This window comes from Talpa europaea (assembly GCF_964194135.1).
Source record: "Talpa europaea genome assembly, chromosome: 15".
NCBI classification, from domain to species: Eukaryota; Metazoa; Chordata; class Mammalia; order Eulipotyphla; family Talpidae; genus Talpa; species Talpa europaea.
In genome coordinates this window covers 4,649,030-4,669,495 of record NC_140083.1, presented here as the reverse complement: position 1 = coordinate 4,669,495, position 20,466 = coordinate 4,649,030, and the positions used below count along the sequence as shown (strand labels likewise).

Sequence of the window (20,466 nt, the reverse complement as noted above, 5' to 3'; positions counted from 1 at the left end):
AGCAGGTCTCAGCTCAGGTGTCACTTCCTCCGGGAAGCCCACCTTAATTCCCTCCAGCTTGTTCAGATTCCCTCAGTACCTGGTGCCACAGCACCCCAATTTTTTTGTCATCCTGACAATCTGTCTTTATAATAACTTTCTCTTTTTTCTTGCAACTTTTCTTTACGTCCCATGATGCATTAAATATACAACTTTCATTCCATAAAAGCAAAACGGAACCTACTAACCTAACTGCATTCTATGAAGGGCTTATTGTCCCTACTGTTCCTCTCCCCAAACTGAGGCCCAGCAAGGTTGACCAGACTTGCCCCAGGACCACCCAGCCTGGAAGTGGATTCCCGCTCGGTGAACGTGGGCCCTCAGTGCTTTCCTGATTCTTGCCGCAGAGTGAGGGCGGGCAGCCGGCGGCTTGGCCGAGGCTGTCTGGGCCATGTCCCCCTGTGGGGGGCGGGGGCTGGGGAGCAGGTGCCCGGCCCGCTGATGTGTGCCTTCTCCTTTTCTCCCCTAGGGCTCCCTGCTCAGCGCCGACATGGCTGAGAACCCCGTGCCACCCTCCTCTGCCGCAGCCCTGGATCCCGAGCCGGGAGTCACGGAGCAGCCGGGGCCCCGGAGCCCCCCTCCTTCCCCCCCAGGCCCCGAGGAGCCTCTGGATGGAGCTGACCCTGGCATCCCTCACCCGGACCTGGCCCCTGTTGCCTTCTTTTGCCTGAGACAGACCACCAGCCCCCGCAACTGGTGCATCAAGATGGTGTGTAACCCATATCCTTTGTGCGCCCAGCAGGTCTGGGCCTGGCAGGGCTGAGCTGCTCCCTGACCGAGCCCTGCCCGCTCCCGCCGCCGGTCCCCCGAGGCGTGGGGGTGGTAGGTCTGGGGAGACACCGGGCTGTGAAGATCGGGCTGATGAGGACCTGCTGTTGTGACCCCACTGGAGGTGGCCGATGGCTGCAGTGGTCAGTCCAGTGGCCAGCTGGCTCAGAGTCCTCAGATGTGAGGCCCGGGTCTGGGGGTGCAGAGTTAAGTCAGAGCCCCTTGATGGGCAGTGACCACAGAGGTAATGAGGGCTGTTATGGGGAACCGGTGGGCCTGGACTTGACCCCCACCCAGGTGAGCACCCCCTTTTCACTGGGTCTCCACCTGGGGCTGGAAGGCGGCACTGGGCAGCCTGCTCAAGACCTGCCTCCTCCCCTTGCTGCTTCTGTCTCCCCTGTCACCCTGTGTAATAGATACCCTTGGGGGGTGTGCACTGCCCCGGAGGGGCTGAGCCAGGTCCTAACTCTGCACCAGACCCACAGGGGCCCTCCAAGTTTGCCATATTTCTGACCTGTTGGGCACACAGAGTGTTGGGGTCTCTGCCCTGTGGCCTCACCACCCCGTGCCCCTCACCCTCAGGGCATGTGAGTCATGGGCTGGGGTTGGCGCAACAGTGGGGATGTCCTTCAAGAGGAGAGGAGGGTCTGGATGCCAGCAGAGCTGGGCTTGGTCTTCCCCTGTGTTAGGGAGTCCTTGTGTCCAAGAGTGTGGAAACCCCCTAGAGGAGGGAGTGAGGGGCTGAGGTTATCACTCGCTCCACTCCTCAGGCCCCAAGGCCGGGTGGGGGAGGGAAGGAGGCTGTTCAGGTCTCAGCTGACCTGGCGCATAACCCTGGGCTGCCTCCTGGGTCAGATGCCATGATCCCGGAGTGGAGCAGCTTCGGAGTGTCAGGGTCTGGGACCTGCACTCGAAACTTTTGTGGTGGTGCGTAAGGGTGCAGAGCTCAGACTCATGCTCAGTGACACTCAGGCTCTAAGCTTCTGTGATTCAAAGATGGTTGGTTTTAGAGAGGGTGTGAGTCTAAGATTTGGTGGCTCTGGTGTGTTTGGGAGGAGAGGACCGTGGCTCTGGGCCCTGTGAATGCGATGCTGCAGGGCTAGGATTTCGAGGCTGAGTCGGTCAGTGGGAGAGGCCAAGGCAGGCCCAGGAGAACTTGGTGTCCCCCAGGGCTCCTGAGCCGAGACTTGAGGCACTCAGGCTGGACCAGGGGCCTTGGGAGTGTGGGGGTGTACTTTGATCTGGTCCTGAGAGTTCTGGGGTTCTTCTCTTGCCAGGAACTTCCCTCAGGCCTGCCCTCCCCTGGGGAAGGAGCTCGAGAGGGGGCCATTCCTAACCTTGAGATCCTCAAGTTCTGGATGTGACAGTGTTTGTGACCTGGTTCTCTTGCACACTAGAGGACATTTGTTCTGGTGCCTAAATATTAGTAGGCACGGGTATTAGGGTATTAGTTGATAAGGGTGAGTGACCCTTCTTGTTTCCAGGCCCTGTGGCTTTCTGCTCTCGTCAAGAACCCACAGGGAGGTGGGCCTGCGGGCATCAGCTCTCAGGGCAGGTGGCCCAGGGACCTGCCAGACAGAATGTCCCCAGTGCCAGCGTCCTGGTGTGGGGGGCCCTGGCCCAGAGCCAGCCGCCCTTTGACTGACTCAGCTCTCGCCAGTGCAGAGTGAGGCCCTGAGTCACCGCCTGACTCACTGGAGAACTGGAGGCTTTGAGGACCCTCCCTGAACCAGAGAGCAGGGCGGGAAATGTCCGCTCCCCCAGATGTCAGCGCCACTGCCCGCCTGGCCTGAGACCGGAGCACACAGGAACTGGGTTTCAGCTGGGAGGCCTCTGGGTCTGCAATGTCAGGGGCTCACTTGCATGTCTGACTCATGGGGAGGTGGCATGTGACAAGGGAAAGCTCTGGGGACCTGAGTCAGACACACCCTGGCTCTGGCTCTTGTTTGCTGTGTAACCACGGGCCAGTTTTCTAACCTCCCTGAGCCCATTTCTCCACCTGTCCAAAAGGGGGCAAAACCCTCCTTACAGGGTCACACTGAAGACCAATGTGGTGTGTAAGGAGCATGTAAAATTAGAGCTTGTTCACTAGAAAAACAGCCACACATGTGCTTATCACTCTCCTGTGCCCGGAGGTGAACAGGTAGCTGAAGAAGTTTGTGGTGCTGTCATGAGGTGTCGGGTACCGAGACTGTAGGCAGAACGCCACGCCCTCAGAGGACGCTGCTTTCAGGGGCCATCAGAGCCAGCCTCGCTATTTGGTACCTTTGTGCCAGTCACGCCACTAGTGGCCCAGCCCTCATCCGTGCAGACATTGCTAATCCATCACAGCTCCCTCCAGCCGGGCACCCCCGGCAGTCTGACTAATCAGTTGGAAACCTATTTTCCACCCTAGATTAGACTTTGAGAACCTTTCTTAGGCGCATCACTGGCTGCATGTGGGAGAAGGGCCAGTGGGGGCTGTGATCACTCTGTCTCCCCTCCCTGAATCTTAGTTTTCTCATGTCCTCTGTGCAACAATTAAAGAGGGTTACTGGTGATTCCTGTGACGACGCATCCAGCGGTGTGGCCAGCATGGAGGAGGGGCTGCGGGGGGGAACGCTGGGGTGGCATTTGCATCTTTAACCTAACCAGCCTGGAGGTTGTACGCAAACAGAAAGAGCCTCAGAGAGGCTGAGTAACTTCTGCACAGGGTTGCGCAGCCAGGATGTGGCAGAGCTGGGAGCACTCGGGAGCTGGTTTCCTCTGAATCTCGGGCCTCAGCTTTTATCCAGGACATGGCTGCCACCTGTGGAGCCTGGGGCAGCTAGCCCTCCCCCCGGGCAGGGAGCTCTGCTTTGCAGTTCCAGGTGACCTGGCGGGGTCTTTCTGGGTTCCAGCATCTCCACCTGGCAGCCGCCTCACTGTGGCCTGCCTGGGGCCACCCCCCACCCCGGAGGCGTCTGCAGCCCCCTCCCCTCCCGGCATGCTCGGGGTGGCTGCCTCCCCCGCACCAGCCAGCGCTGAGCCAGCTTCTGCTGCGGTGCGGTGTGGTGGGAACCAGCCATGCGTGGTGGGAAGCCAGTCGGCTGTGAAGGCTGCTTCTGCTGTGTGGGGGCGGGGTTGGGGGCCAGGGCACAGGTCTGGGCTGGGAGGCAGGAGATACCCGCTGCCAGTGACCTTGGACCAGTCATTCCCTCCTCTGGCTCTCTGTCTCCCTGTGTGCGGGATGGCAAGTTGGGCATCCAGGTCTGGAAGGGGCTCTTGGGGTGCCCAGGTCCCTGCCGACACCCTCCTCAGGAAGCATCTCTGTGTGCAGGGGTGCCGGCACCCTTCCATGCTCGTGGGCGGGCTCACTCCCTCTGTTCTCCGCCGCTCCTCTGCCCACTTCTGTCTGCTCTGGCCCCCTGCCTGGCTCTGGCCTCTGCTTGCTGGGGTGGGGTGGGCGCGTGGTCTCGCTTTGAAGGGGCCGTCCGCCCGGCTGGGATTCTGCCTCCAAGGGCACTTGGACCTCACCATCACTGAGCAGGTGGGGCAGGCCCAGGCCTGTGGTGCCCACCTCTGTGCTGTTCAGGGCTCAGCACTGCTGTCGACGTGACTGGGCTCCCGCTTCTCAGCCATTCTCTCGCGTCTCATCCTGTTGACAAGCCTTCACCGAGCGGACCGGCAAGTGCAGCATGAGTCTGGGAGACCACCTGGAATGGGGGTGAGGATGGTGGTCCAGCACGAGCCTGGAGAGAAGCAGCTGCCTGGGGGTGCTGGCAGGAGAGGATGCAGGAGTGCCCCGGGACTGTGGCTAGGTTCAGCTTGAGTGAGGAGCTGCCCCTGGCTTCCTGGCCGGGGAGACGTGCGCAAGTCTCTCGCCTTTGCTGAACCTCTGTTAGCTCATCTGTGAGATGGGGGCTGCTGTGGTGCCTGGTTGGGAATGCCGGGGGCTCCAGGGAGAATTCCAGGGCCAGCAGCGGCTGGACAAAGTTTTAAGTGCCGAGCGGCAGCGGGGAGCACACTGGGCCGATGCAAGGTTGTGGGGAGACTGAGGCCGGGGAGACTGAGGCCTGGGAAAGGCTTGGCCCTCATCACACGCTGAGTGGTCAGCAAAGCCGGGCAGATGGGGGCCCAGGACGTGAAGCTTTTGGGCCAGGGCTGCAGCCACCCAGCCTGCCCAGGACTGGGGAAGGGGCTCTTGGGGGCGGAGGGCCCCCCTCCTCCAGCCCCGGCCTAGTGGGGATGCTCGCGCGGCAAGTGCTGCAGGAAGATGCAACACATGTCTGGGAAATTATGCGTTTTCCCCCATCTGGTATAGAGAAGGCTCTTTCCAGAAGTCAGAGTCAGCATCCAGCAGTGCCCTGGGGCTGCTCATGGGGACCAGCGTGGCGGGGGGCGGGGGGGCTCCTGGTGTGGGGGTGAGCAGTGGCGGCATGGCCAGCGAGAGGACCCTTACCCACAGGGCAGCCTCAGGTACTGCCCCGTAGAGATAGCTGTGAAAAGAGAGCTGCGGTGCAGCAGCTGCCCCTGCCCCAGCCTGGTGAAGCTTATCTGGAGGGGGGCATTTGGCCTGGGTCTTGCCGCATGAGTAGGAGTTGGAGGGCTGGTGCTCTAGGCAGAGGGAACGTTGTGGAGTTCGGAGTGTGGGAAGGGGCCAGGTGAGCGCTCGCTCTTGATCTCGCGGGCACTCGGGAGTCATGGACGGGTGCCCAGCAGGGGTGGGTTATGGGCAATTTCACTTACTAGAGTGGTTGCTCCTAGATCAGAATGAATGATGTTTGAAGGAGAGACTGAGGCCTGGAGACCCCGCTGGAGGCTCCTTCAGTAGATCATGAGCGATGATTCCTTCAACGAGTGTTTCTTGAAGCTCAGCCGTTTGCTGGACACTGTTCTACACCTGAGTGGGGGTGCTCCAGGGCTGTTCAGCAGACCCCATGTGGGGTGTGGCCATGGCGTACCAGGCCGGTCACCCCACAGTGAGCCCCACAGCCTCCCGCCTGGTGGGGGAGGCAGACCATTCCCAAGTCACACTCTGTGAAGCAAAATGGGAAAGGCTGAGCAGAGGGACGCTCTGGGGCTGTGGGCGCCAGGGGGTGGGTTGCAGCCTGTCCTGACTTTTTTGGTGTGGGGAGGCATGGAGGGAGGTGGCTGGCATCCCAGCTGAGGACACCGCCTGGTCGAGGGCTCGTGCCAACCAGGGTCCCAGGGGAGGCGGATGAGAGCCTGGGGTGTGGGTTGGGAGAGGGAGGAAGTGGGACTGAGCGTGGAAGGACTTTTGGGGTCCAGATTCTGAAAGGCAACGAGGAAGATGGGGAGGCCGCTGGCATCCCTGTGGACCTACTATGTGCGGGGTGTGTCTCCTCTCCTCAGCTCAGCTGGCGTAGAGGTTGTCCATTTGATGGTCACCGCCCGAGAGGCACACGCCTGTCCAGGTCGCCAGCCTGGGCCTGGGCAGTCTGGGGCCTGGCAGGAAGGCTCGTTGAACTTGCCGCAGGGCAGGAGAATTGGAGTAAGAGCTGTGGCCTAATGAGGAGTCAGCCCCCCGCCCCCCAGGGCATTGAAAAAATGTCAGGGTTTTCACTCATCCATCCTGCCTGGGCTTTGGCCTCTGTGTCTGAAGCCAACTTGAACCTGCCGCCTCCCTCAGACGGGCCTCCAGGTCCTGTTGGAGACAAACAGCCCCAAGTGTTTCCCTGGGAGACAAATCAGTAAGTCTCTTTAATCAGCCAGAATGCCTCCCTGCTAATCCCTCTCGGCTCTCCTGGGGGGCCGCCCTCTGCCTTCAGTGTTCCCCTCCCCACCTCCCCCTGCCCCTGGAGCTGTGCTCTGCTTCTCCAGTCTCCTCTCCAAGTTGCCGTCCTCACGCTGGTGCTCACTGCTGCGTGATATTGAGCAAATGGCTTGACCTCTCTGGAGCCGTTTCCATCCAGATGAGAAAGCAGAAGGCTTGGTTGCTGGGCTGGTGGGGTGGGGGCTGTGGTGAGGTAGACAGATCAGGGTGCCCAAGGGTTGTGCTAGGCTCCCCCCACCCCGGGGAGCAGGGAACCCCACCTGTGTGTTTACTGAGGAGGTGATTGTGGACCGATAGTCCCCCATTCTGGGCTCTGCCAAGTGCAAGGTCAGTGACCCCAGACAGGCCATTCTCTGCGTCTGTTTCCTCATTCAGATAACTGGGGGGGAGGTTGGGCTATTTCAGCGATGTTCAGTGGGGGCTAAATTTGCCCCCAGGGGACATGCTTGGTTGTCACAACTCGGGGAGGGATGCTGCTGGTTTCCAGCGAGTCAAGAACAAACGTCTGACAGCACACGGGCAGCAGAGACTCTCCAGCCCCAGTGTCAGTGGTGCCGACTGGGGACCCTGACCTAGTGGCCCCTGAGATCTTGAGGCTCTGGAAGTACAGGAGCAGCATGGAGTCGAGGGCCTGGGGGTCGGGCTGAGACTGAGAGTGGGAATCTCTGAAGGAGGCGGAGAGGACAGTGCCAAGGCTCGGGCAGAAGCGTTGTCTGTGGTGCGTACACTTGTACTTACTGGTGTCACGCTTCCAACCACCTGCCTCTCACCACTACCCCCCCCCCCCGTTGTCTGCCCCACCCATCTGTACACCCACCCACACATCTGCCACCCATCCTCTACCTGCCCTCCATCCCTCCATCCCTTCATCTCTTCATCCATGCTTCTGCCCACCACCTACACACCCAACCTGACATTCCTGCGTTCCTCCACCCACCTGCCTGCCACCTACCCATTCAGTCACTTTTCCATTCACTCATTCTGCAATGCTAGCTGATCACCACCTCCCCCCATGGCTTCCCCGCCCTGCCACCTGCTGAGTGCCCAGTGGGTTGGATGCCTCCCTCTTTCCTTGTACTACTTACTAGGCCTCTTGTGCATGGCTTATCCTCACCTGTGCTCGACTGCGAGCTCCCGGCGGGCAGGCTCTATATTCCATCACGCGCGTCTCTTTCTTAGGCCTCAGCCCCCAGCCCAACACGTAACAGGAGGGCCGCTTTCAGTGAGACGCATCCACGGCTGGAGGTGGAGGTCGTGTGGGCACAGATGAGGCTGGTGGAGGGCACTTACACAAAAGGCCTCGAATGCCAAGGCAAGCAGTTCGGAAACTGGAAGACAGTGAGGAGCCATGGAAGGTTTTGGTTTGGGAGGAGCCCTCGGCTGCCCCACAGAGATGAGTCAGAGCAGGCAAAGCTGGGGGAGGAAGCTGTTCAGAGATGCAGAAGGGAGGGAGTGCAGCCTGCTGCGGCTGTGGGGGTGCAGGGGGGACAGGAGAGCTGTAGGTGTGAAAATGGATGGGTCAGATGGACGTGGAGATGACTGACGGGGAGGGGACTCGGAGGGCTCTGGCCTGGTCAACTTCCAGGATTGGCCGTCGTGGAGGCTTCATTCACGCGGGCGGCACGTGCAGGGGGAGAATATGCTCCAGCCCGTTTTGATTGTGGTGACTTTGAGGTTCCCGAGACATCCTAGGGCAGTGGCTGGGAGGCCTGTGGCCCAGCAGTGGGTGGGCTTGGGGCTGGCCCAGATGTGGGCTCTGGGCAGCCCTGGGCACGGTCGTGGAGGCCGTGGGCTCGGGAACAGGACAGGTGAGAGCAGAGGGCTGGACCTGAGAAGGCGCCCAGTGGGGCAGACCGGCCTGGGCTTGTGGTGTCTGTGAGACCCAGGGGGAGCTTCTAGAACAAAAGTCTGAACTTGAGATCCGTGAGCTTGGAGGAAGACAAGTCGAATGTTTGTTTTATTGACCTCTGACTTAAATTGAGAATTTCTGTTGCGAATGGAGGGATTACTGGAGGGGTTACTGGCCGGTCCTGAGGTGCCCCACTTGCCAGCCTGGCATTTCCTCTGGCTCCCCACCGCCCCGTAGCCCTCGCATCAGCCCCCCCCCCCCCCCCCCCCCCGCTGGCTCTGGTTGTTCGCTGTGTTGACAGTGAAGCGTGTATAGTTCTCTATCACAATTGTTATTTTTTTTTAAATATTTTGACAACTATTTTAACATAACTGGCTTCCTTCCTTTCTAAGCCCAAGCATTAAAAAAAAAAAAAAATGTTACGCATTTAAAAACATTGCTCAGCGAAGGGGGTGCACTTCCCCAGGTGGCACAAAGCTAAGGAGCCCAGTTGTGGGGAGCGTTGCTGTGCCCCATGCCCCTGGCTCCTGCGGGGGGCCATGCGGGCCGCGGGCCCCTGGCGGGAGCGCGCACATGCGTGCCTGGCGTGAGCGGGAACACAGGGCCGCAGGCGCACCCGTGGTCAGGGGCAGGCCAGGGAGGCCGCGGGAGAACGTCCTCACCCTTCTTGTGGCCCTCATCCTCTTGTCTGTCCTCATGTCCTCATTGTTTCTGGAGGGCAGGACCTTGTCTTCTTCGTTGGGGACTCCGAGAGCCAGCGTGGGCCACGGAGAGGGGGCTGCAGAGCTGAATGCAGTGATGGGAGGGGAGGGGAGAGGAGGGGAGGGGAGGAGCAAACGCCCCCCAGCACAGAAACCCCGTCCTCTCCTGACTCCCTGGGAGGTGGGGCCTCCATCCCTTCTGAGGCCGCCGTGCCCCAGCAGCGGGCCCAGGTGCCTCCAGGCACAGAGGGATGGGTGCACCTTGCTTTGGGGAGCACAGCCTGGCGGGGGGTAAGAGTCCAGGGCAGACCATGCTCAGTTGGTAGCTGCCCTGAGGGGGAAGTCCAAGGTGCTGGGGGGCCCAGAGGAGGCACCCCCACTCTTCCGGGCCTGCAGGAAGCCTCCCCGGAGGCACACCTTCTCCACAGGGTGGCTTGAAGCTGGCTCATCCCCAGGCGGTGGGACCCCGGGCCCCGAGGCCTGCCTGGCTCTTCTTTTCAGTAGTGGTTGAAGCAGCAGCGTCCGGCCAGTCTCCTAGGCTGAAACTTCCTTCCTTGGACCATCCGCTTTGGGTTTTCTTCCAAGCTGGCAGCCCCCGTTCCCTCCCTAGCCGTTGCCTCCTCCACTCCGGCTGTCTGCACTGGGCACCACGGCCTGCCGGGCATCTGGGAATCAGACATCCACCCAATTTAATGAGTTCTCATGTTATGAGGACTCCAAAAAGTGGGGCTGGGGCAGGGACAAGGAAGGCAGGAGGGCTCACTCCCGCCCCCAAAGGATCTCTGCCCGCTGAGACGCCAGAGATTTTAGTGGAGTCAGCCGGCCCGGGCTGGGTGTGTAGGGAGCGCCCTGTGGCTGGAGGCGTGTGAGTGGAGAGAGGCCTGGGACCATCTGCCCAGGACATCTGCTCAATTTATGGAGTAGCTTTCTGTCCCAGCACCACTGCTGAGTCCCAGTGCCCTCTGTGAACCTGCGCCTTCCTCTCCGTTAGCAGGTGTAATGAAGGCTGCTTTGCCTCGCTCTGCCGTGGGCGTGGGTGGAGCAGATTCTTAGAAGGAGACGGTTGGTGTGCTATTCCAAGCCCAGCCCTGCCCTTTGCTGGCCGTGGCCTTGGGTAAGTCGGTGAGCCGGGGCGACCTCCCTGGTAGGGCTGTGGTGAGGCCCCCATGGGAGTCGTCCCTGCAGGCACCCTGGCAGGTGCTGATGCTTTTTTCCTTGTTTCATTTTTATTTGTCCTTATTGCACTTTTTATCAAGGTAAGACATACATGCAGTAGGGCTCACCATTCTTAGAGTCCGGTTCAAGGTACTTTCCCTTGTGGCTGTCATCTTGTGACCCCTGGGGCCAAAGAGAACATCTCCAGCTCCCGGAAACCCCCTCGTCCCTCACCCTGATGGAGACTGCCTCTTACCCCATCCTTCTGAGCTCCTTCACTGTAGGTGCCTTCCCCTGATTTTTCACTTCATGTGATTGAACGTAAATGCTCTGCTTTTTGGTGTCTGGGTTCTGAGACCCAGTGTGTACTCGGGAGCGCTGCCCAGGTAGTGGTGCATAGCACTCATTAGCTCTTTTTCGTAGCTGAGTAGTATTCCACCCCAATACCGGGTAGCATTGCATCAAATGGATATGCCGCAGGGTTTTGCAGGCACTTGGTGTGCTGGGCTAGGGTATTTGTGGCAGGTCTGTCCTGTGCCCCATACAGTGTCTGACAGCACCCCTGATCTCCACCCACTAGATGCCACCCCATGCCTCCCCAGCTCGTGACAACCAAAAACGTCTCCAGGTGTGGCCACATGTCCTCTGGGGTCAGCGTCATCCCCAGTGGAATTCTGCTGCGGACTCATTCTCCCATCGACGGGCATGTGGGCTGTCCCCGTGGGGGGCTGCTATGAATAGCACCTTTATGTGGATTTGTGTCGGCGGTCCACTGGGGTTCGTACTCAGGAGGGGCGCTGCTGGACGCACGCGTAGGCCAGTGTTTTGCTTTCAGGCAGCCAAGCGGCTTTCTAGAGTGGTTGTTGCTCACAGAGACCAGCGGAATGAGTGAGTGAGTGAGTGACTAAGGGAGTGCCTATCCCCTTTGGCGACCAGGGCAGGAGCACAGGCTGTAACTGCTGTCACCAGAGTGGGTGCTACATGGCCACACATCATGACCCGGTCCTGGAACAGGGACCGCCCTGGCATCCCCGGGCAGGAGGGAGCCTGCTTCACCTCATTTGTGGATGCACGGGCAGGTGTGCAGTGGGGGCTCCACGGACGCTGGGCCTCAGAGGAGCACAGCCCAGGCCCAGGAGCACAGCTTGGCCCCACTGAGGGCCCAAGGAGAGGGACCTCCTCGCAGGGGCTGGCCCAGCTTTCCTGCCTCCCCCACCTAGGAGGATGCAGCCCCTAACCCCCGATCTCTACTTGATTTATTTAGACAACTGAGGGAGCACCCTGGGAAATGGACCAGATTTCAGATTTGACAAAAATAAAACAAACTAGGCCACCCCAGCCAAACCCAGCACTCCCACCCTACCCCCCTCCAGAGCCCCCCAATTACAGAAATTGTGACTGTCAGCTGGGCCTGCAGGACAGAGGGTGGTGGTCACTATGGTAACCATGCAGGCCTCTGGCTCTGGCTCCTAGTGAGTGGATGCCCCCAGGGCCTGCGGGGGCATCCAGCACTGCCCCTCCATCCAGTCCTCCAGCCCCTCCGCTCTCGTCTCGGGGAGGACCCCGGGTGACCTGTCTCCCCCTCCCACACCAGCAACCAGGGTGTGAGGCAGAGTTAGGGTTCACTCTAGTGTGTCCTCTTACTGGTGGGGGCCTTGAGGCAGGCACCCCTCTGCCTCCTTACCTCCTTACCCTCACACCCTCTCCTTCCCCTGCGATGGGGCACCGTCCCATCCTGACCCCCCTAGACACAGCTGGGTGGCTGACGCCTGCACTCCCTCCGGTCTCACCAGGAGACGGGTGGAGAGCAAGGAAAGGCAGACGTGCCACTGGCTTTCCAGGCCCAGGCTGGGGCAGCAGAGCATGGCTGGGAACTTGGCCTCTGGTGTCTGCAAGAGGTGGGTTCAAACCTTACCCCGCACATGCCGGCCACACCACTGGACAGCCGGGGCTGGAGCCCTGGAGCCAGCTCTTGGTGCCTCAGTTTCTTTATCTGTAGGATGTGGGTAACGATAGTAACTGCCAGTTTGTGGGAAGCTTTGCTGATGCTCTGGGACGGCTCTCCACACTGTCAGGCCTGAGCTGGTTGGTTCTACATGAAAGGCTCCGAGGTCGTCGTCGGCCTGTGGGGTTCCTGAGAACACCCTTTTTTTTCCTACTTGAGGTAGTAATATTAGTGACCGGCAGACACACCGACGTGGACTCTCAGTCCTCAGTGGTGAGGTGGCTTTTTGCTTCCAAAGCCAAAGAACGGGGTCGCTGGCCCTGTTCTGGGAGGGGGTGACAGAGAGGGCTTTTCCCTGCTGCACGCGCCTCACACACTGGCCGGGTCTCGAGCTGTACAGATTCTCTTTGGGGCCTCTGGGTTTGCTGCAGGTTTAAACGAGAGCACACCTGCGCTCTGGTTAGAGCGCTCCTTGGCTCCCACCGCCCAAGGCAGCCAGAAATGTTTGCCGTGGATACCACAGTTACCACGGTTGTTAGTTCGATGCCTGGTACACAGCAGGTGCTTAATAACTGCTCGTGAATCCCCTGCTGGGCTCTGAGGTCCCAGTGCTGAGGACCATGGGCAGCGCCAGGAAGGTGGGGCTCCAGGGCCCCAAGGACCCTTGGGCTGTCCCCCTACACCTCAACCCAGCGTCTGGGTGGCTTTGGCTGCCAAGGCTGCCCGCTGGTTTGTTTTCCCCTCTGTGCTCTTTAAAGGTGCCTGTGGCCACCGACAAGCAGCTCCAAATGTCCACATGTGGCTGTGCTGTGCTGGCCCCAGGTGTGAGGAGCCTGGACTTTTGGGGGGAACGTGGGGTTCCGTGTGGGTTTGAGAGCCAGTGGTGACGCAGGGTCCTGTGGGTGGGGAATCCATTGTCTGAAGCCCATTCCTGCTCCAGGCCCCCGTGTCCTCGGACGGCTCTCCCTTCCTCCCCACCTTTGCACTGGGGCTTGGCTCCGTTGCTCCCTGAAGGGTCAGTGGCGCTGCTCTGTGACAAAGGTCACCTGATAGAGCCAGGGTCTGGATGATGAAATTGACCAGGTGGCTGGGCCCCAAGTGCACAGATTCAGAGGGTGGGCAGGGGTCTTGGAGCTTTGCTGTGGCGGCCCCTGGCGTTGTGGAAGACCCACTGTCCTGGTGACCCCATATTTCCCTCCTAGGGCCTCTGTCTTCCCTCAGAGTGTCCGGAACCTGCCTGACCATGTTCCCTGAGTCCCTCGATGCTTGTGACCAGTGACAGAAAGTTCTGCTCTGGGCCAGCCCACTCTCTGCTCAGCCCGTGACAGTCTCCTTCCCCACTTCGTGGTCTGGTTCAAGTTCAGGGAGGGCTGGTGCCTTTGATCCCTGAGCCAGTGGGGAGCATGTCAGGAACTGCAGGCAGCCGTGCCAGCTCTGGCCTGACTTCTGAGCCTCCTGGGCTCTTGGAAAGGGCCCAAGTTTTGCCATCTGGGATTTCCTCGGGGCAGGGCCCAGACTGTCCATCTCCAAGTGTCTGAAGCTGAGGATCTGGAGGTGAAAGCCACTCTGTCTGCCCCCTGGGGGGAGTCAGCGCACAGGCTGAGCTGGCGGAGCCCCAGAAACTCCTGCAGGGCTCACTAGCTCGGACGGTGTGACCTTGGGCACTTTGCTGCAGCCCTCAGGTCTGATTCCTCACCTCCCCAGGGGGGCTGTGATGAAAGCTGGACCATGTCCCTTGGGGACTGGCACACAGTAGTCATGGTTACTGCCAGGTTCATTACTGGGAATGAGCTAGTTCTGGTGGGTAGGTAGCACTTCTGGAGAGGAGCCACGACCTTGTGAATGGGGGAAAGCACTTCAAGGGGCCATTTGAGAAGCGGTGACAAATGGACTGGGTTCTGAAGGATGAGTAGGAGTTTGGTAGAGATATTGGTGACTGGGAAAGCACATGCAGAGTGCAGCTCCTCAGCTTGGGGACAGTAAGACATTCCATGTGTGCCCAGGCCAGTGGGAGATAAGCCTGGAAGAGGTCATTGAGGTCAGAGTCGAGGAGGCCTCGGGTATCACGGTGAGGAGGGTGATGGGGAGCCGTGGAAGTTTCTGAACACGGAGAGGCATGATCAGAGTAGGGCTTCCTGCAGATGAAGCTGGCAGCAGGACAAGCCTGGGGACAAGACAAGCAGGCTGTGGCTTCATAGCCCAGCTCTGCCTTTTCCCAGCTGGTGACCTTGGGCCAATTGTTCCCCTGTATGCCTCATGTCCTCATTTGTACATGGGCCTCATAAGAGCCCTGGGAGGGTTAAATGGGGTAACTCCTGCAAAGTGTTCAGAGAGCGTGGGGCACAAAGCTCAGGCCTGGTCATTGTGCAGGGCAGAGGCTGGAGCTGGAAGCCAGAGGGAGGCTGGCAAGGCTCGGGTGAGGCCTCGGGCAAGAGGGGCAGGTCACAGGTAGGGGCAGGCCCTGTGTCAGGGGAGGGCACTGACCTTGGAGCTTTGCAGTCTTGGTGGGACGTTCAGCTCCAATACTTCCTGATGCTGTGACTAGGGAGCTTCAGCCTCCTCGTCTGTACAGTGGGCTTGCTGGCCCCACGCGGAAGAAGTAGGGGTGGCAAGCTCCTGGGGGTTACCTGGTAAGTGCACCTTGAACCTGAAGCTGGTGGAAGGGCAGAGGGAGCAGAGGAGGCCGTTAGGAGAGCGCCTGGCAGGCAGGGGGAGGCGAGGACGGTGAGGGATGTTCTCTGGTAATTAGAACGTTTGAACTTCAGAAAAGTTAATTAATGATGAAGCTGCTGCTGGAGCGATGCTCAGGCTGGAAGGGGGCCTTGGCAGTGACTGAAATTAATTACAGACTGTGGTGGGAGAGTGGCAGTGGGGTGGGGTGGGGCCAGGAAGGAGCAGGGCTGGGGCGAGGAGGGTCCGAAGGGGAGGCAAGAGGGAAGGAAGCATGGCAAGGTGAGCAAAGGCCTGAGGATGCGGGGGTGGCTGTTACCAGGGAAACCAGGTCAGTCTCCCATCTGGCAGGAGGTGCTCACCAGCACCCCCAGGGGTGGGGTCTGACTGAGTTTCTGGCCATGTGGCTTCATGTGAGCTTAGTTAGGGCAGGGGCTTTGAATTTGTGGGGTAGGGGGCTTCGTTTGGAGACACTCAGAAATCACTGGCCATAAGAGTGGGCAGGACTCAGGGAGGTGGATTTGTTCATGCAGCCGACGTTTATTGAGTCCTGCATGATGCTGTCACTGCCAGAGCTGTGAATGTGAAACCCCAGCCCGCTGGGAGAGTGGGTTCTAGCTGTGGATAAAGACAAGACAGCTCCAGAGCATACGTTCTGGGAACAGGGGAAGGTGTGATGGCCCCAGGGGCTGGAGAGATTGGGTGGGAACTTCTCAGAGGAGGTGACAAAGAAGCTTGAGGGTCTTGGGAAGTCTTCCAGGTAGCTGGGGCAGCACATGCAAAGGCCCTGAGGTAGATGTGTCTGAGAGGTGGCGGGAGGCCTGTGAGGCTGGAGCAGGTGGGCCACAGTGAGGGTAGAAGGGCTTGAAGTTGAGGGAGGGGGGAGGCAGGACCTTGTAGACAGTGGTGAGGGCTTTGAAATTTCTACTGGGAGAGACAGGGAGTCACTGAGTGGGAGAGGGAGGTGATGTTTCCCTTGCTGCTGCAGGGAGGGTGGACCCTGGGCCAGAGCAGATCTGGGGGGACCAGTGAGGAGGCACATCCAGAGGCTCAGAGATGGGAAAGGGCTTGCCTGAAACCTCAGAGCTGGTTATTGCAGGTCCCCTGGTCCCGTCCTGTTATTTTGCTTTTATGGCACAAGAGCTGGTGGCCACCGGTCTCCTGTGACTCCATTTTGGGGGGTAGGAGTGGGGGTGACATGGGCAGCGTCCCTCCTTTGAGAGAAGGCTTTCTCGCTTGGGTAATGACTGTATGGCCTGTGAGTGACCCAGGAGCGGAGTCCCTAAGCTCTAGTCCCTCTGGTGCTGGGATCTGGGAGTGGTGGCCCTGGAGCCCCGGCGGCTGTGTTCCAGGACTGTCTGTGCTCCTGGAGTTGGTCTGGGAGGAAGGAAGAGGGGCTACTGAGGAGAGCACCCTGGCCTGGGGGTGAGGGGGGAATGCACTCATCTGGCACTAAGTCTGTGCCCCAGATGCCCTGCCCAGAGCTGGTGGCTGCAGGGGACTTTCTGCCTGAGGATGCTGAGCACCCCCTCATTGGTACAGGGGCTAGGGGGGAACCAGACACAGACATTCCAGAGTCTGGCAATGAGTTCTAACTCCAATCATGGAGAGGACAGGATGTCCAGCTAATCTCAGCCACACCGGAGGGCCCTTGGAGGCTCCCAAGCAGGACTGGGGTGGACATGGGGGAGCATGTGTTGGGGAGGGGCAGTCAGAAAAGGAGGGCAGTGACAGTCAGAAAGGGGTGGGATAGTCCGGGGATGATCCAGAGGTGGCCTGCCGGTCAGACTTCTAGGGACCTCTCCTTCCTGGCCCCAGGGAACTCCCAGGTTGGGATCAGGAAGTGGGTTTGGATTCTCTGGTGAGTTGGCAGGCACAGCCATGTCTATTGTGATGGGGATAAGCAGGCTCCACGGTCTCTAGGGTCTTTGAAAACTTAGTGATGGATCCATTCAGGGAAGGCACCTGCAGCGGGAAGAAGCAGGAAAGTGGTGTATGAGCTATTTGTAGGGGGTGGGGCTATTAGCACCTGGGGGTGCTTCTGCACCCCTCGCTGGGGTCCGCCCGGCTGTTTTTGTCCTTGACTCTGAGCACATGGTTTGAATGTGTCAGCATGCTGGTGATCCTGCTGAACTGCGTGACGCTCGGCATGTATCAGCCGTGCGACGACATGGACTGCCTGTCAGACCGCTGCAAAATCCTGCAGGTGAGGCCTCGCCCACTTAATGCACCACCACGCCCCCCACACTGCCACGCCCACCGCATACTGCCACGCCCACCTGCCCTGGCCAGGCCCCATCCCCGCCCCCCCCACTGCCTGGCTCAACCTTTCTTACCCATGCCCCTTCCGACCCTCCACCCTCTCTCCCCTCCACCCCCTTCTCTGTTTCTGGGCCTCTGCCCTAGTCCGGACCCTCCTCTCCCACCCAGGCACCAACACAAGCTCCCCGTTGGTCTCCACACCCCGAGGCCCCTGCCCTCTGTCTGGCACGGTGCCGGCGACCCTCCTCCGCCAAAGCCAGCTGCTCCTGCCCAGTGCTCCCGGCATAGAGGCTGAGCGGCCTGACACTCTCCACGTCCTCTCCGAGCAGCCCGTGTCTCCTGTTGTCCCCAGGGCCCAGGTGGGGCCCCATGGGGAATGTGCCTCCCTGGAGTGCAGGGTGTTAGGGCTATACCCGTTTTACAGATGTGGCGCACTGAAGGCCGTCTCCCTTGGAAAGCCAGTGTCCTCCCAGGAGGATGTGCCCTCGGCCTCCTTTTCTCCCCCCGGAATCAGTTCCCCAGCAGCCAGGCTCTCAGAACCCCCTGGAGCACAGGTTAAAGATCTGGGTCCCTGGCGCCCAAACCTGCGGACTCAGAATCTCTGTTTGTTTTGGGGTCTGAGTAGGTGATTAGCTCCTCGGCCAGCCCTGGTTTGCCTCAGTGGGTACCTGACTGGCTTCCCTCCCGGTGGTGAGTTCAGTGAGGCCTCTCCTCTATGTCCCTGGCACCTCACCTCCATCCCGCACACAGTAGGTGCTCAGTGCCTTGTTGCTGAATTGCTTTAATGTTGCAGTCCGTATTGGTCCTGGAGAGAGAAGTATCCCATCCAGGCCTTGTCTCAGCCCACGGCCGCATATACTGGCCCTACTTTCTGAGCAGAGGAAGGGGGCACTGAGGCCTATGTCTGGTGGGAGTGTCAGGCCTGTTCTGAGAAAGCTCCTCCCATGGGGGCTTTGGAGTCACACAGACCTGAGTGTCACTTCTGGTTCTGTCGCTTACCTGCTGTGTGATCTGGGCAAGAGCTTTGCCTCTTTGAGCCTCAGTTTCCTCAGCTACAGACGAGGCTATCCATGGGTTCCTTGTAAGAATTAGAAGACAGAAAGCAAGTCAAGTGTCTTGCCCAATGCTTGGCAATTATTAGGGAGACCCCCTTTGTCCCACCCCCATCTGGGTCCCTTGTCATTTTATCTGGTTTTAGGGAACCATTAGAATGGGCTGATCTTAGTCATAGCTGTCTCCTCAGTTGTGAAATGATTGCTTGGGGCCAGGATTTATGAGTTTCTGTTCCTACTAAGATGTTTCTGGGTCTTTCCCAGGCCCCTCACATCCACCCCTGTGTCCCCATCTCTTACCGTGGCTTTGGGTCTCGCTCCCCAGCCTCACACGTTCCTTGTCTCTTGCTTTCCTCCCGCTCCTGCAGGTCTTCGATGACTTCATCTTTGTCTTCTTTGCCATGGAGATGGTGCTCAAGATGGTGGCCCTGGGCATTTTTGGCAAGAAGTGCTACCTTGGGGACACATGGAACCGCCTGGATTTCTTCATCGTCATGGCTGGGTAGGTAGAGCTGTCAGATGCATCCTGGGCGCTGGTGCATACCTGCCAGAAGTTAATAGTCTTGGTGATAGTTCTTGGTGGTAGTGACAAAGCTGTGGGAACGTCTGGGGCCTTCCTGGACGCCTGGGGTGGGAGGACTGAAGCCCCTTTGCTGAGTGACCTGGGCAGACATCCCTTCCTCTCCCGTGGAAAGCCGTGTGTCCTGCACTGCCAGCTGATACTGGGTCTGCTTTACACTGACTGTGTGACCTTGAAAACAGTTCCTTCACCTCTCTAAGCCTGTTTCCTCATCTGTAAAAGGGGGTTATTAATAATAGTAACGACATCAAAAAGAGCTATTGTTATTGCTGTTATTATTATCCTAGCACATGCCCCAAGTTAGCAGCTGAGCACGGACTCCGGGGCTCTCTGACTCCAAGCTGGTTATTTCTGCCAAGAAATCAGCTTTCAGTCAGGGAGGCCAGGTTACCCCGTCCCGTTTGGAGCATCTTGGACCTGCTTTGGTCCTGTGCGTTGGTCCTGCTTTCCTGGGTCACACCAGGCTGGTGACCCATTCCCACATTCCTTCAGCAGGCAGTGGTTGAATGGGCACTGATTAAAATGTTCATGCCATCCTAGATGTGAGGCATGGGGGACAGCAAACCCAGACCTAGGCCTTGCCTGGCCAACTGCTGTCTGGGGAGAGGCATCCGACAGCCACATGGGTAAACGTGTCTCATCCCAAGATGAAGACTCTGGGCAGAACGCAGCTATGAGTCAGGCTGGGCTGGAGTCTGAGGACTTTCCAGAGCAGGTGATACATATAGCCGGAGGAGAGCCTGCATCGATCATGCCTGTCAGGATCCAATATGGCAGAGGGGAGAAGGGAGAGAGGAAGGCAGGAGATCTGTGAGTGTGTGTGTGAATGTACAAGTGTGAGTGTGCACATGTGTCAGGTTTGTAAGAGTGCATGTATTCATGTGTGTGTGAGATGCCATTGAGAAATGGCAGGGAAGATGGACAGCCCAGGGCTGAGATGGGTAGTTGGTACCATCAGATGTATGCTAAATTGCACACATAGGGTTTTAAAGAATATTACAAGTCTTCTAAGCCTCTTTTCCTAAGAACTGTTTCAGTTTCACAGCCTCCTTGTCAACCATTATTTAGACCTCACTGGGAGCTTTGCCAGGTTCGTAGGGTTTCTTGTGCACCATGTCACCCCTTTGCCAGCTTCTTCATGTTCGTCCTTATTTTGGTTTGGCTGGAGCATATCCTTAAGTAGTTTTTTTTTTTTTTTTTTAATTTCTATTTTTGAAGAAAAGGTGTTTGGATAATTTTCTAGTCTTGCCTGTCCAAACATATGTTCCTTTCATCTTCACGGGGGAAGGACAGTTTCTCTCTGCACACTTCTGGAGTCAGATTTGCTTCTCCTTCAGGACCTGGCATGCACATTGGAGGGTTGAAGCCAACATGGTATTGCTCATGAGTCCAGTTGGGTCGATTCTCCTACCTTGTAGGCAGCCTGATAGATTTCTGCTAGAAATACATGGGGTTTTCTCCTTTCCCTCAGAGATCAGACATCTCACTGGGGCAAGTCAAGGAGAAGGGTTGCTCCCTGCATGGCCTTTAGAAACTCCAGACTGTGTATTTATTCAGGTCAGAAAAAAATGCTTTTATTTTGGGCCTCTCTGGCGGCACAAGGGGTTGAGTACTGCACTATGGAGCGATCTGCGGCCTCTGCAGCACGAGTTCGATCCCTGGCCAGCCAGGGAGCAACCCACATGGCGCA

The 20,466-nt window shown here is 58.7% G+C and overlaps 1 protein-coding gene across 1 annotated transcript in view; it reads left to right on the top strand.

Annotated features, from left to right (window-relative positions):
• Positions 1 to 529: 529 nt before the first annotated feature.
• CACNA1I (calcium voltage-gated channel subunit alpha1 I) overlaps positions 530 to 20,466 on the top strand; it is a gene marked incomplete at both ends in the record, with an annotated part of 79,521 nt that continues 59,584 nt past the window's right edge. Inside the window, 3 exons of the mRNA XM_084254894.1 lie at positions 530 to 768; positions 16,974 to 17,088; positions 18,565 to 18,698. Of these exons, the coding sequence (XP_084111020.1) occupies positions 530 to 768; positions 16,974 to 17,088; positions 18,565 to 18,698 (488 nt within the window). The remainder of the gene's footprint in view (positions 769 to 16,973; positions 17,089 to 18,564; positions 18,699 to 20,466) is intronic.